Source organism: Leptonychotes weddellii, chromosome 15, assembly GCF_054177405.1.
Source record: "Leptonychotes weddellii isolate Sample4059 chromosome 15, ASM5417740v2, whole genome shotgun sequence".
Lineage (NCBI taxonomy): Eukaryota > Metazoa > Chordata > Mammalia > Carnivora > Phocidae > Leptonychotes > Leptonychotes weddellii.
Window position 1 is genome coordinate 22,943,813 of NC_138383.1, and position 15,318 is coordinate 22,959,130.

General features: G+C 59.6%; 1 protein-coding gene across 1 annotated transcript in view; it reads left to right on the top strand.

Annotated features, from left to right (window-relative positions):
• The window catches only part of CACNA1G (calcium voltage-gated channel subunit alpha1 G), a 61,876-nt gene that overhangs the window by 44,229 nt on the left and 2,329 nt on the right, over positions 1-15,318 (top strand). Inside the window, exons 25-36 of the mRNA XM_081805971.1 lie at positions 2-194; positions 2,080-2,133; positions 7,159-7,310; positions 8,079-8,188; positions 8,836-8,969; positions 9,199-9,269; positions 9,407-9,485; positions 9,580-9,701; positions 9,890-10,243; positions 10,929-11,072; positions 13,038-13,172; positions 14,940-15,221. Of these exons, the coding sequence (XP_081662097.1) occupies positions 2-194; positions 2,080-2,133; positions 7,159-7,310; positions 8,079-8,188; positions 8,836-8,969; positions 9,199-9,269; positions 9,407-9,485; positions 9,580-9,701; positions 9,890-10,243; positions 10,929-11,072; positions 13,038-13,172; positions 14,940-15,221 (1,830 nt within the window). The remainder of the gene's footprint in view (position 1; positions 195-2,079; positions 2,134-7,158; positions 7,311-8,078; positions 8,189-8,835; positions 8,970-9,198; positions 9,270-9,406; positions 9,486-9,579; positions 9,702-9,889; positions 10,244-10,928; positions 11,073-13,037; positions 13,173-14,939; positions 15,222-15,318) is intronic.

Consider the following 15,318-nt stretch of genomic DNA (forward strand, 5'->3'; position numbering starts at 1 on the left):
GCCCATCATGAACCACAACCCCTGGATGCTGCTGTACTTCATCTCGTTCCTGCTCATTGTGGCCTTCTTTGTCCTGAACATGTTTGTGGGCGTGGTGGTGGAGAACTTCCACAAGTGTCGGCAGCACCAGGAGGAGGAGGAGGCTCGGCGGCGGGAGGAGAAGCGTCTGCGGAGACTGGAGAAAAAGAGAAGGAGTAAGGAGAAGCAGATGGCTGGTCGGTAGTCTTTCCACATCTCTCTGAGTCGTGCTTGACCTTGGCCTTGTGACGGCAGGGGACCAGGGGCTGGGGCGGGGGGCCGGGAGAAGGTGCTCCCACCCCCCTCCTCACCTCCTTCCCCTCAAGAGCATGTCAGCCTTTAGAGCACGCATGAAGCAGACCAGTTCAGCCCCATGGGGGAGGGGGAGTGACCCGCACCCTGCGGGGCTCCCCGGGTCTCAGCATCATACTCCTCAGAGGATGCCAGGCGGAAGGTGATGCACGACCTCTCCCAGCTAGCCTCTCAGAGGAGCCTCATGGGATGAGAATCCTGCTACTTTGCCGCCTGCCGGTGTCCAGAGACCCAGGAACTGGCCCAGGCGCCAGACTCGCTTGCCCCTGGGTTGGGGAGCAAGCACCTCGAACCTGCGCCTGCCTAGGGTCTGTAGTTGCAGAACCGACAAATGGACAATGCGTGAGAGAACCCCAGACCCACTCTCTCTCCCTATCTCCAGCAAAAGCCCATGGCTTCCTGGTTGTCTTTTTTTTTTTTTTTTTCCCAAGCCAGGGTGGGGAAAAATCTCTCAGGGAAGGTGTGAGGTTATAGGAACTCTAAGCTCACGACTCTCTGGCCTTAGACCCTTCAGCCCCCTCACCTGGGATCTCCAACATCGGCGTTGGTTGGGGGAGGCCCCCTCCCATCCCTCCTCATGCTCTTAGACCAGGGGTAGGCCAAGACTAAGGGAAAAGACACAGATTCCAGGAAGAATTCGAGAGAAGGAACAGGCGCGGGAGCCCCTTTGTTTCTCCAGGTGTGTCTGCACCTGTCTCCCCGTCGTCGGGTCCCTGTCCGTCTGTCTGGTACTCCATAATCTCTGCGACTCTCCCTCAGTCACAGCCCACGTCTCGCTGAGTATCTTTGTGCGTGGGTTTCTCTAAGGCTTTGTGTGTCTGTCTCTGTCTGGTCCACGGGGTTCCCTTCTCTCTGCCCTTTCAAAAACCGTCTTCCTCACGCCAATAAGATGTGTGCAGTGCTCTGAGTTTTCCCTTTGGTTTGTTGAAATGTGAGTACCAACAAAGGGGTTAGCGGGCGCGGTGCCCCTCCCTCCGCTCGGCCTCTGGCCCTATCTCCTGCTACCTGTGGGGGGCACCTAGAGCGAGGGGAGGGGGCGGGGAGGGGCTGGGGCTGCTGGGGGGGGACAGACCCGGAGCTCCCTGTGCCGGGGGAGGTGGGGCAGGACCTCAGGACCCATGGCGATGGCGAGGAGATACTGACCTCTGGGCAGTGGCGGGTGGTGCAGTTCTCCACGTCCCACATCCTCAACGCCCATGCCCCACGCCCCCTGCTTGACTCTGGGGTAGGGGCCCCATCTGGGCTCTCCCAGTGGATGTCTGAAGCTGAGCAGGTGCACCACCCCCAGCAGCCACGCCAGCACCCCTGCTCCATCCGCCCCGCCCCTCCTTGCAGTCTGCCTTCTCAGTGGCAGGACCTCTCCAGGTGGAATTCTTTTGGCAGGAGGCACTTGTGGCCCTGCCTGACCAGCTGGCTCCCCTTCTGGGGTCCGGAGCTATCTCAGGTGCTGCCCAGGCCGAGGCGTGGGTAGGAGTGGACATCTGTTCTGATGACAGGCTGCCTGCCCCTCCCTATGACTCCGTCTCCCTGCCCTGTGACCCTGAGGAGCTGGCCCAATGGCTCATCTTCCTCAAGTGCCCTGGGCCCGGAATTTGGGGCTGGACACTCAGGACCAGCCACCCGTGCTCGGGGCATCCCATTTATAGGTGGAGCGAGGGTTGGAGCCAAGGGGGAGCAAGCTGCTTAGAGGGGGCCCTGCCCAGCCCACCTGGTCCGGCCAGTGACCAATGTCGTGTTTCGTTCTTTTAGATCTAATGCTGGACGATGTAATTGCTTCCGGCAGCTCATCCAGCGCGGCGCCAGGTACTGCGTCTGGGGTTGTGGGTTCCAGGGCGAGGCCCGGGGGCAGTCAGGCCCTACCTGCCCCCAGGCCCGCCTCATGCGTGCCGCGATGTCCTCTTTGCTCCCCCCTCCTTGGCTCATTGATTCCATCCTCTTGGGGTGAGGGAGTGAGGGTCCCTGGGGCGCCGGGCTCTGCGTCATCCTCTAGGCCTGTGCTACGCCGGACTGGGAGGGGACGGTCTTGCACGTTCCTTCCTCCCACACCTCTTGGAGGACGCACCTTCTCCCTGCAGGGCTTCCAAGGGCCCAGCTGCCCAGCCCCCTGCAGCCCGTTCCCACTCCTGCTCCTCCCCCGTGTCACACCGTTTGATTGTTAGAGCTGCAAATTTCTCCCGTCTCCTTTTGTCTGAAGGGGAGACTTTGATCCAAGCAAGCGGGATGAGAGGAGCAGAGAGGGAAAGGATTTGTTTTAAAAATGTAACAATGAATAATTGAACAGACTCATTAATAGTCAAGTAATCGCGGTGGCCACGTCATCGCTACAAACAGCAGGATTGGGAATCGAAGGCCTGAGTTAGCCGCAAGCTTCTCCCCCCAGAAAGCCAAAGGTTCGGGGGTGAGTTGGGTCCTTGTCTTTGAGAGCCGTGTCCCTGGGAAGGCTCTGGTCCTGCTTGTCCTCCCCTGGTCCTCAGGCCACTGCTCCCCCAACACGGCCCCCAGGCAGAGGGTCAGAGGCTCAGGGGAGCCTGGGACAGGGCTGCAGGGCCTCGTTCCACCCTCTGATGTCTTTGCCCAGTGGTTCCCAATCTGTTCATCCCCAAGGGCTCCCCTTATCGTCTCCTCCAGCAGACCCCATGTTCTAAGAGCCTGCCTTTGAAGTTAGGTGCACCTCAGTAATGACTTTGTTTCACTGCTTTTGCTAATCAAAGGCACATCTAATTGCTCACCAGAGCTTCTGAGCTGCGGAAGGTTTCCCATGGAACGATAGCAAAGAAAGACCCTCTTGCCATTAAGCTGGTCTGTGGGGTCTTAACATGGGCCTAGGTATGAGTTCTTTTAAGCTTTTAGAAGTATTGAAAAGGACATAAGGACCCCCATGTGGCTGCCTTCTTGGGCTGCGGAGGACTTGGGACTTCAGGCTGGGAACCACTGGGCTGCACCTTTCCCCACTATTCTGCGCTCCCCCAGAAGCCAGACTCTGGCAGACGCTGCCCTCTAGGTGTTGGGCTGCCTGATCTGTGAGGGCTCAGGGTATCCCTGAGCCTTGATTTGGGAGGCCATCCCTGAGGATTGATGTCTTCTGTCCCCATGGTGCCAAGCTCTGGTGTTTGGCACTGAGAGACCATCTATCTGTCTGGGGGTTCAGGAGGCTCCGGCAGGTTCGTGTCTGTCTTGCCTGGGTCCCACGTCTCTGTGTCAGGCTGTACGCAAATTCCTGATGTGTTAGGGGGGAGGGGAGGGGAGGAGGAAGTAGCTTCAGCTTTTCCCTTATAGGGTCACCTGATCTGAAGACTGGAGTGTCCACACTTGCTCATTTATCCCGATACCACCCTAGCATAGGGCTAGTCCAAAGAAGCTTCTCCACCAGGAATTAACACACTCAGGTCCTCTTGGTCCCAAGGTCTCCTCCCAAGACACCCACTCAATGCCCCACATCTGTTGTTATCCTCACGCTGCACCCCCATTTTGGGCACATTCCACCATGCTCCCGTTGGCACCTACAGGCACGTCCCATGATGACAATAGTGTGTCTTACCTTTCCAGCTGGTGATGAAGACTCAGAGACCCCTCGCAGGGGCTCGGACCACTCCCAGACCCCTCTTTCCCAAACCTGGTGCTCTGTGTGGTCTCTAGTAGAGCTTTTCACACTGCTGTGTGCCTAAGAACCACCTGAAGAACATAGTAAAACACAGATTCCTGAGCACCGCCCTAGAAATTCTCCTGGAGTGCTCTAGGGGAGGACCTGAACATCTGCATTTCCAATCCGTTGCCAGGGGATGGCGATGATGATGTGTGGTCTACCCAGCTGTGTGATGGGTATGAAGTCGCACCCCCTAGTCTGGGGCAGCTAGAATGAACCCCCCATCCCCACCCCGTGCACCACACCTCCCGGCCAGCTCTACTCCCACTCGGTGCTGCTCCCAGAGGAGGCGGCCAGCCAGACCCCCGGGAAAGAGAGAAGGAAAGACTCACTGATTATCAGGGGAATGGGCCTGACAGGACACCTGGGTCCAGCCCAGCTTCCAGGCAAAGGGAGGGACCGGGGTCACTGACTGACATCCACTGCGCTCCTGTCGGCCCCCTGTGGCACTTACGTCCCCTCACCTCTCTCATTCCACCGGGACCCCGTGATCAGGCCTGGCCACGGCAGCTGAAGGTGTGGCCTCTGCCAAGGGGGCCTGCGTCCCTGGGAGCGACCCCTGCCTTCCGCCTATTCCTTGCCACTCTTCTTTGCAAACCCTCTGCCCTGGCTGTGCCTTGGGCTCCACTAACTGCCTGCGCCTGTTGTCCTCACTCACAGCCGTGCGGTCCCTGCTCCTCTCCCGGCTCCTGCCCTGGCTGGGGGCTGGGCAGTCCTGGGGGCGCCCCTCCCCCGACTCTCCAGCTCAGCCCAAGGCAGCTCCTACTGGTGGGCGGCGGGAAGATGGGCTATGGCCGGAGCCCTCGGAGGAGCAGCCCCGTCCAAGGCTACTCCGGGAGGTCTCGACTTCTCTGAGCTCAGAGGCTTGCCTGGAGAACCCAGGCCTGGGGAGCCACAGCAGGGTGGCATCATCCAAAGCCTAAGAGCGAGAGCCTTTGGGCAAATTCTCCGAAGGGCCCCTCTGGGGCAAGGCCGCAAGGCCTCGTGTCTAAACCCACCAGGCGGCTGGCGGGAGATGCGGGTGGGAGTTCCGTCCTGGCTCCATCCTGGCCTCACAATGTGCGGACAAGTCCCTTGTGCGGGGCCTTGTTCCCTCCCTGCGTAAAACAAAGGGGTTGACCAAGGGCATGCCGATCAGACTGGCCCTGGGACCCTTGGGATTTCTGGCAGCCTCGGCACCCGCTGGTCTGGGGTGGGGGCCGGGGCTGGAGGGGCAGACCTCAGGGGCCCAGCACCTGTCACTCTGAGCAACATGCCCTGCCTCTGCCCTGTCGCCCCCTTTGCTCCCGGCTGCCTGGAGGAGGGTCGCAGGCTAATCCCAGTCCGCCAGCCCTCAGACAGCTAGGGCGAGGCCAGAAGACAGAGGTGGTAGCAGCAGCTCCCTTTGGCCTGGGGCTGCCTACGTAGTCAGACTAGGGGGACAGGGAAGGGGGGGGCTCTCCCCACCCCTCCTCTGCATTATCTCAGCTAATAATGGGGCTAATAAGGAGCCACTTTTTCTAACCTAATTGTATTCAAGCATTTTAGTTAATTCTCCATTCATATTTTAGCATAATGAGATCGGGTGCTCTCGGCACTTACAGAGATTAATGCAGAGACAGTGTTCAGCTGCTAAGGCAACGCAGGGTGACTAGCGCCCTCTGGCTCTCGTGGGTACTGAAGGAAGGAAGGAAGAGGCCCGGCTCGCCTGGTCCGCCCTCCACAATCGCAGTGTGGATGACCCGTGGCCTCATGTTGTCCCCTTTCCCGAGCCTCTCTACCTGCCCCTGCCCTGGGGAGCAGAGGGCCATCTGAGCTAACAAAGCCAGAGTTGGCTGGCCCATGTCTGAAAACAAAATGATGGCCTAACGCAGTCTATGGTGCACCAGAACATTCGGGACTTTCTGCCTCTTGGTTATCCATACCTCAAGGCCGATGCTGGAGAGTGGCATCCGGTGAGCCTGCACATGCAGTTCTTGGGCGCTCTTCTTCCTTCGGCCTTCGGTGGGGGCCCACCCCAGGCCATTCCCTGCCTCAGTTTACCTCTCTGTTCCATAGTCCTCTGCATGGGGAAGGACACTTATATCTGAGCTGGCCTGGACCCGAAGCTTCCTGCTGCCCCTGAGCCAGCTACCCGTGGCTGGCACGGACCTCAGAGGCGGCAGCCCTTGCTGGCTGGCTTCTGCCCTAGACTTTCCAAGGGAGAAGGGCTGTCTGGGACCTGAGGCTGCCCCAAGCCTCCCCATGGGGAGCCTCTTCTTTCTTTGTGGCAATCTGTCAACCGCCTCCAGTTGACATCCATCCCCAACTTGGCCTGGCCTTTCCTCAGCACCCGGAGGAGGGGCCCCCTGCCCTCTCCTGCCCCCAGATTCATTCTGCCTGCTTAGCAGCCCAACCTTCTGGCCCCATGATTTTATAACTAAGTGGTTCACTAATTACAAGAGAAATATGCCTCTGACAGATCTCAGACAGTGCTTCCAGCCCAGCCTGTAGTCTGACGCCGCCCTGACATCCAGGAGCAGGCGGGGCATGGCCTCATTAGAAACTGGGTGAGTCCTTCAGGTGGAGCCCCCCCCCAGATGAATCTGGGAAGCGCAGAGCCCTGTGGCCTCCCCTCTGCACCCCGCCTCCCCCACCCCATGAGGGCCTTCTGGAGGCCCTCAGGGTGGGTCAGTGCGGCCAGCCAAGAAGATGTCCAATTTCCAATCTCCGGTGTTATCCCCAAATCCCAGCTCTGGGTAATCTGCTCTGCTCCCCCCGAGGGGCTGAGCGTGGTAAAGGAGCAAGGACCTTTGCCTCTCTGTTGGTGGAGCTTCCTCCTGTAAGACCAGCTGTTTTCCATCTTACTGATCTGGCCTTACGGCGGGACACCAAGTCAAGGGCATTATGAGGGGCTGGTGGATTTTGGAGGCTGCCTCGGGGACGGGGCTCACCTGGTGTCTAATGTGGGTGGGGAGCTCTGCATGTCCTGACCCCTTCTGCACCCAGCTGTAGCCAGTAGAACAGACGCTTGGAGGGCAGACGCCGAGGGAGCCCCCCGGCCTCCCTGCCCCGAGAAAGGCAGTGTGTGGAGGGCGAGGATGCGGAGGACTCTGGAATGTTGCGGCTCTGGCGTTAGAGGCTGGCGGCTGTGAGGGACTCGGGTGGCGGGGGCGCCGTGGGGCAGGGGCCCGATGGCTGCTCTGCTCTCCCCCCTGCCCCACCAGAGGCCCAGTGCAAGCCCTACTACTCAGACTACTCCCGCTTCCGGCTCCTCGTCCACCACTTGTGTACCAGCCATTATCTGGACCTCTTCATCACGGGTGTCATTGGGCTGAATGTGGTCACCATGGCCATGGAACACTACCAGCAGCCCCAGGTAGGAGCGAGTGACCGGCCCCCCGGGCCCTGTGTCCAGCCATGGGCCTGCAGGGTGAAGCTAACCTCCCCTGTGCTGGGGTACCTTGGGCAACTCCTGGGCACCCTACAGGAGTTCCTTGTGCACACCTTGCAGCGACTCTGGAAGTGGGTATCATCTTGGCTTTACGGATGAGGATGCTGAGGCTCAGAGAGGTTCCATGACTAGACCAAGGTCATATAGCTAGGAAGTGGAGGACCTGACTTCTTCACCCAGCAAATATTTATTGAGTGCCTGCCATGGGCTTCTTTACCCTTTGAGGGTAAAGAAGGCAGACCAGTGAAGACCAGTGTCTGCCCTTTCAGGGTTACGACTCTAGTGAATGTCCAGCTCCAAACTCACCAACGATCTTGCCGCTCCTCAGATCAGCCACCGTCAGCTGTCCTCCAGCCCTCAGGCTCCCCATCTGTAAAATGGGGATGTTGAATTAGTAATGCACAAGGCCCTTTCCGGGCTCTAGCCTTCTGTGCCTTCCAGCACATTCTCATGGAGTCTCCTCCCCATCCCTCAAGGAGAGAGATCCTTTAGCACAAAGTTCGGATCATGCCTAAGGACCCTCTTCTATCCTGGTGTGGTGACCAATGGTCGACCATCATGGCAGGGACAGAAAAGAAAGGTCCCCTTAGACTCCCCTGTCTCCCAGATCCGGAATTGTGATGGAGGGGGAGGGGCAGGCATCCCCCCTGGGCCTTAGGAGACCCTGCATAGACTGCCCCCTATCCCTGCCAGATCCTGGATGAGGCCTTGAAGATCTGCAACTACATCTTCACCATCATCTTTGTCTTGGAGTCAGTTTTTAAACTCGTGGCCTTTGGCTTCCGTCGGTTCTTCCAGGACAGGTAACAGAGAGCGGTGGGGTGTGGGAGAGTGGGGGAAAGGACATGTCTCCCAGGGAAATGCTGAAAAACCTTTCTGGACTCCTGAGGTACAGCCTCCACTCTAGGACCCACCGAGGGCTGATAGCAGGGGGGAGTGGGGGGGCATCCAGGGCCTGGGGGAACACAGGCAGCTGGAAATCGATGTGGCCCAGACTGGGGCTTAAGAGCACAGAGCCTGGAGCCAGACTGCCCGGACCAGACTCGGATCCTGGCGCCACCACTTAGAAGCTGGTGACCTAGGGTAAGTTACTCCACTTCTCTGTATGTTGGTTTCCTTATCTATAAAAGGAGAAACAATACTGGGAAGATTATGAGTTCTTATTTGTAAAGGCTTTAAAACAGTGCTTGGCACCTAGTAAACAGCATATAAGTGCCAAATTTAAAAAAAAAAAAAAAAAAGAATGAATACAAATGAAAAGCAGAGGTCCTTGAGCTCAAGTCTCAGTCCGACCTGTGCCTTTGTGACCCGAGTCAAGCCATGCCTTCTCCACAGGATGGAGAGGCGGGACTGGCTGACCTCCACCCTCCTTTCTGTAGTCACTTGGGTAGCCACGCATGCCCCCTCTTCTGCGGTGCTCCCCCCTCAGGGAGCTGTGTCCTCTTTCCAGGTGGAACCAGCTGGACTTGGCCATCGTGCTGCTATCCATCATGGGCATCACGCTGGAGGAGATCGAGGTCAATGCCTCGCTGCCCATCAACCCCACCATCATCCGCATCATGAGGGTGCTGCGCATTGCCCGAGGTCGGTGCCCGGCTACTCGCCCACCACCCACCTGCCCAGGGTGACTGGCCCAGGGGGGAAACGGCCGGGGGTGGCTCTGTGGCTGGCCAGGGACTTCATGCGTGTGTGTTCCCATGGGTCTCTGTCCCGGCCCCAGCCTCTGCCAAAGGGGAGGGCTGGGGGCTGGGCCGAGGGCAGGGGTGGAGCTGGTGGAGTGGGGGGCGGCTCACCGCTCTGTCCTGTTCTGCAGTGCTAAAGCTACTGAAGATGGCTGTGGGCATGCGGGCGTTGCTGGACACGGTCATGCAGGCCCTGCCCCAGGTAGCTGGAGGGGGTGTGGGGGGGAGGGGCCCTCTTGGGGGGAGGGGTGCTTTCCGAAGGGATGGGCAGTAGGGAGCTCAGGGAAGCTGGCTGGGAGACCCAGTGGCACCTTTCCCATTTCTTTTCCTCTCTTCCAGGTGGGGAACCTGGGACTTCTCTTCATGTTGTTGTTTTTCATCTTTGCAGCTCTGGGTGTGGAGCTCTTTGGAGACCTGGGTGAGTCGGGGTGGGGAGGGTAGAGGAGCCAGGGCTGGAGGCCCAGGGGCTCCCGCACTAACTCGGGCCTCTCTCTCCTGCCCTCCTCCTCTAGAGTGTGATGAGACGCACCCCTGCGAGGGCCTGGGCCGGCATGCCACCTTTCGGAACTTTGGCATGGCCTTCCTGACCCTCTTCCGAGTCTCCACGGGTGACAACTGGAATGGCATCATGAAGGTGAGCGCCCACAGCCGCAGGGGCCCTGCCAGGGCTGGCCCTGGCCCCGGGGAGGCAGTCCCACTCCTTGAGCCCAGATTCCTGAGCAAGATGAGTGGCCATGAATAAAAGCAGGGAATTCCCCTATGCAGGAACACTCCAGAACTCCCGCTCCCCGGGACAGTGTGTAATGCTTTTGCTGCCCGCAGGACACCCTCCGGGACTGTGACCAGGAGTCCACCTGCTACAATACGGTCATCTCCCCCATCTACTTCGTGTCCTTCGTGCTGACGGCCCAGTTTGTGCTGGTCAACGTGGTGATCGCCGTGCTGATGAAGCACCTGGAGGAAAGCAACAAGGAGGCCAAAGAGGAGGCTGAGCTGGAGGCTGAGCTGGAGCTGGAGATGAAGACGCTTAGCCCACAGCCCCACTCGCCGCTGGGCAGCCCCTTCCTCTGGCCTGGGGTCGAGGGCCCCGACAGCCCCGACAGCCCCAAGCCTGGGGTCCCGCACACTGCGGCCCACGCTGGAGCAGCCTCGCGCTTCTCCCTGGAGCACCCCACGGTGAGCAGATGGCCACCCCTGCCGAGAGGGGCATGGGACCTGTGGCCAGTGGCTGGGTGGGTGGTGGACAGGGAGTGGGCAGCGTGGCAGACCCCAGGGCCCCACCTGGATCCTTCTGCCCCTCCTGCCTGGATGCTGAGGGGTAAGCGGTCCCCCGCCGTCCCCAGAGAGGCTGCCCGCCCTCGCAGCACAGGGCCACCCCAGCAAGCCACGGGCACGTGTGCTGGCTCGTCCACGCCCTGCGCCTCCAGCCCAGTCGGCCTCCCCGTCTTGGCTCTTAGGTTCAAGGCTAAGTTTTCTGTTTCCTTCCTGTTTCTTTCTTACCCTTGCCCGATTACCAAACCTCTTTCCTTCCCACCCTTCAACCTGCCTGATTCCATCTCTCAATCCTTTCCTTACCTTCGTTTTCCCTCTCCCTCTCTCCCTGTGAGCTCTTCTCATCTCTGGCTCCCATTCTCCTCCCTCCCACACCTCTGTCTCCTCTGTCCTATCCCCTCCTCCTTCTCCTGTGTCTTTGTTGCTGGTGTGTGTGTGTGCACACCTATGTGTGTGCATGTGACCTCCTCCTCTTTCTCCCTCTGTGTCTCTTTGTCAATCCCCCGCCACTACGACACTTCCCCCCGTTGCCCCTCTGAACCCCGCTCCCCTGACTCTCCAGCTCCCCTCCTGGGCTGGTCCTCCCCAGGACAGACAGCTGTTTGACACCATATCCCTGCTGATCCAGGGCTCCCTGGAAGGGGAGCTGAAGCTGATGGACGAGCTGGCAGGCCCTGGGGGCCAGCCCTCTGCCTTGCCTCCCGCCCGCAGCCCGGGCGGCTCCGACCCACAGGTTACTGTGCCCGGCTGTGCCATGCTGCCCGCTTCTGGGGAGGCGGGGGGTGTTTCCTGCCCACTGGGTCGCTGGAGAAAGAACAGCCTCAGGGCCTCAGTTGAGCTTTGGGCTTGGCAGGAGGCAGCCGGGGGTTCTTACAAGCTGAGATTAACCCTTGGAACACATACTTGGAAGGTAGGGACACTGAGATTGCACTTCCAGGGGAGAAGGACGAATGGAGGAGGGGTTTACAGAGGGCGTTTGTCAGAAAGAACCTGGACAAAAAGAGGAGGGGGCAGAAGACAAGTTGGCAGTGGGACCTTAGTGGGTGGAGGGAGTGAGGTGCCAAATCCAGGGGAGAAGCGCTTTTGGGGATAGTGCAGGTGGCCAGGGGACCCGTGGAGGGCTATGTCTTAGGCCACCGTCTGCTTCTTCCCTCTGTCCAGCGCCCATCCCCCAAATCTCTGTTTGGTGGCTTTTTTAGCCATGGAGCCCATTAGACATGATGAGTGCTCTCAGTAGCCAGTGCTTTCTGACCTGGTCATGGGAGGAAATGGAAGGTTCCAGCTGAGAGTGGATTCTGGGGACCTCGCTGTGAAATAAGACCAGGTGTCCCCCATAAGCCCAGTCTCTTTCCACAGCTCTGCGTGTTTTTCTTTCCCAGTCCCATCTAAACACGGCTCTTCGGCTTCCTGGGGTTCTCCTACCCACCTCTTCCCCCCTTGTGGCCCCCCTCCATTTGGCAGAGCGCCCTGTCATCTCTCCTGGGTCAGGTGCTGCAGGGAAGCCCCCGGTAGGCCTGGAGTGGAGGCAAGAAAACAGGTGTTAGTGGGAGATAGAAAAGCCTGGTGTTCTACAGGCCCTGTTGGGTGGAGGGGAAGGAAGGCAGCTTCCCAGTACCTGGGACACCTGTAGCCTGTTCCAAAGAAATAGACAGTTATCCTCACATAGGAAGGGACCCTGCCTCTAGGGTCCCTGACCTCTTGAATCCCCTCTTGGAATTCAGTCTCAGATGGGCTGTAGGGACTTCAACCTGGCAATGACCTAGAATGATCTGTGAGAGAGCCCATCCCTTCCCGAGGCCTCCCATCCTGAAGGAGGCTCATGGCGGTGGGGCGGGGGGAAGAGGGGGGGTGCGGGGAGAGAAGAGGACATGATGGGCTGATCAGGCAGATGGCTCATCTGGGAGGGATGGCCCTCCCCTTCCCCAGGGTGCTGTAGGCACTGAAATCCCCCCCTCAGATCCCTGGTGAGCCAGCCAGTTTGCGTGGTGGCCCACCCCAGTGCGCTCAATTCAGAATGGCGGCAGGAGGAGAGCATCTCCCAGAACCAAAGCTAAAGAGGGCGGGCAAGCTGCCGGCAGGCGGAGGAGGGCCCAGGAGGGGAGAAGCCAGAATCTGGGGGCAGGCCAAGTCCTGCCAGGCTTTTGGAAGCAGACAGAATAAGCAGAAAACAGTCATCAGATTGGCAGCTTTGTCCCCAGCGCCCCCCACGCTGCTCTGTCTGTGCCGAGAGTAGAGAGGTGCTTTGCTGGCCTTTCTTCATTTTTTTTTTTTTTCTGGTCTCATCTTTCTGAGAGTTGAAAGCCCTCCCTGCTCCCCGCTTCCTCCCTGGGTGGTGGTAGTGTGGGAGGGGGCCATTCAGGTTCCTGGGGTATCTTTAGAATAAGTTTCTGCTTCTCCTGCTATGTCGGGGTTTGGGGTTCGGGGTTCGCTCTCTTTGGCGCCTGCCGCAGCCTCTCGGATCAGAGGAGGGGCTTGAAGGGGGGGGAGGTGTTGTCAGTTGACTTGGGAGAGGGGTGGGGAGAGAGAAGAGAGGCCTTTTCCCCCATGCTTCTGCTTCATGGAAAGGAGGAAAGGGGGGCTCTGTGTGTGCGCGTGCGCGCGTGCGCGTGTGTGTGTGCGTGTGTGTGTGTGTGCATGCACGCGCAAGTGTGTGCGCTGTCCTGGTTTCTTATGCCTGATCATCTCTCTCCCTGTCTAGATCCCTCTAGCTGAGATGGAGGCTCTGTCTCTGACGTCAGAGATTGTGTCTGAACCGTCCTGCTCTCTAGCTCTGACGGATGACTCTTTGCCTGATGACACTCACACACTCTTACTTAGTGCCCTGGAGAGCAATGTACTTACACATGGCCCCTTCCTGCTCCCCCAGCCTCCCCAGGGGCTGGGCTGGCTGCAGGGCTCCAGATCCCTCCCCTCCCCTCTCTCTCACTCTCTCTCTCTGCCACCAGGCCCCACCCAGAGGCATCCCCCAGCAAGCATGCTCCGTGCCCCAGGCATCCCTAGGTCTTTCCAGTTCCCCACTGTGGACAAAGAAATTAGACGAGATTAAACTGGGGCCTCAAGGGCCCAGGGGCACAGTTGTGAAAGAGTTAACCTAGACATCCAGGAGTAACACAGCCCAAAACAGAGGTGGCATCAGGCAGCTAGCTAACCAAGGGGCCTGCCTGGATGCGGAGTCCGTCTCTGTATTTGGAGCCTGTGCAAGCCAGCCCTTCCCCGCCCCCCGCTCCCCTCCCTCCCCCCTCCTCGCTACATGAGCCATTCCCCCCTCCTCCCGGTGGGTGAAACCATCTCTGCTGCTACCAACCAGCCCTTCTGCCTGGGAAGCTGTTCCTGTCTCCTCCGTTGCTGTCCCTGCGTGTCCCCATGTCCTGGGGGGGGTCTTTGTGTTTGGGACAGCTTCTTCACCCCTGCCCAGCTCCCCTTCCCCTTCCAACTGCGAGCAGCTCCCTCCGCCCTGCCTCCCCCCTCCTCTGATGACTTAAGAGACAGGGGCCCCTTCTTCACAGCAGGACCCAGCGGGGGTCCGGCTTTGACCACAGGCTGGGTGGGGGTCCCTAGGGGTCTTGAGGTGGCTGGCAGAAGTGGAGCCTGGGGCTGATAGGGGGAGCAAAGGCTCCAGACTCTTCCAACAGCCCTTACTGGGGCTCCTTAACCGGCTGGGCCTGTGTGGGGACACGGCCCCTCCAGCCTCTCTGAGAACTAGGAATGGAGGGTACAGGGGACCCCCCCAAGGAGGAAGGGGGTCACGGGGAGATGGAGAAATCTTTTGGGAACAAACCTTGACTCCCTCCAGCTGGGGTCAAAGGCCGATTACTGCTTTTCTTTGAAACAAATTCAAAAAACTCACTCCCACCCCCAATCTGTCCAGTAAGGGAGGCCCTGAGTCCATGGTATTCAAGGTATTCAGACCTTGCCTCCCCCACCTCCCATTTGCCACCTGCCAGGGTCATTGAGTAATCAAAAGGGGAGGGAGCCAGGTGGGGGAGCCCGCTGACATTCCCCCGTGGTCACCTGTCACCGAACCCACATTAACTCAGCTCATGCCCAGTGCTGGGCCCCGGCGCTCTTAAAGCCCTGGGCAGTGAGGCAGTCTCTGCCCTGTAGGCAGGCCCTGCTCACTGGGTGGGTCCCCTCATTCCCCACCCCACCCCCATAGTCCCAGCACAGGGATAGGGGGGTGCTTTTAGCTTTTTGTCCTCTGTGCAGCTTCAGAGCCTCTTAATGGGGCCCCGGGAACCGCCTCTTGAACCACCTGCCGGGCTGGGCCTGGGAGCTGCTCTCCCTTTTTTGGACACCTTCTCACTCCTCCACCATCCCCACCAGGAGGCTCCGGGGAAGTGACGCAGTAGCAGTATTGGATAGCTTTCTGGGCAGGGACTCCCCCCACCTGCTTCCTTGCTGTGCTGGAGGGCTCATCCATGTGTCTGCCCCCTTTTCCCCCACGACTAACTCATCCCATTACCGCCTTGTCGGGGGAGGGGATGGGGCCCGAGCCGGGGGTGGGGGTGCGGCTTCTGGTTTCTGTTGTCCAGCTCTGCCTCAGTCAGCCAATCCGGATGCCCCCTCTTTTTCCTACCTCCTTCCCCTGTTCCTTTTGCAGATGGAGCCCCACCCCGAGGAGATGCCCCTGGCATTGGGACCAGACCTGCTGACCGTACGGAAGTCTGGGGTCAGCCGGACGCACTCCCTGCCCAATGACAGCTACATGTGCCGGGATGGAAGCAGCGCCGAGGGGTCCCTAGGTCGCAGAAGCTGGGCGCTCCCCAAAGCTCAGTCAGGTAGCAGGGCTCAGGCAGGCCGCCTGGGCTCACACAGGGAGACCCCATCCTTGCCTCAGCCCAGTCCTGACCCGGGGGGGAGGGGCACTGAGGCAGCAAGAGAGGTCTCTCTGACCTCCAAGGGACCCCCAGCCCACGAGAGTGGCTTTCAATCCAGGATGAGAGGTCTGTGGGGATGGTAGAGGCCCTGGGGGGGGGGGG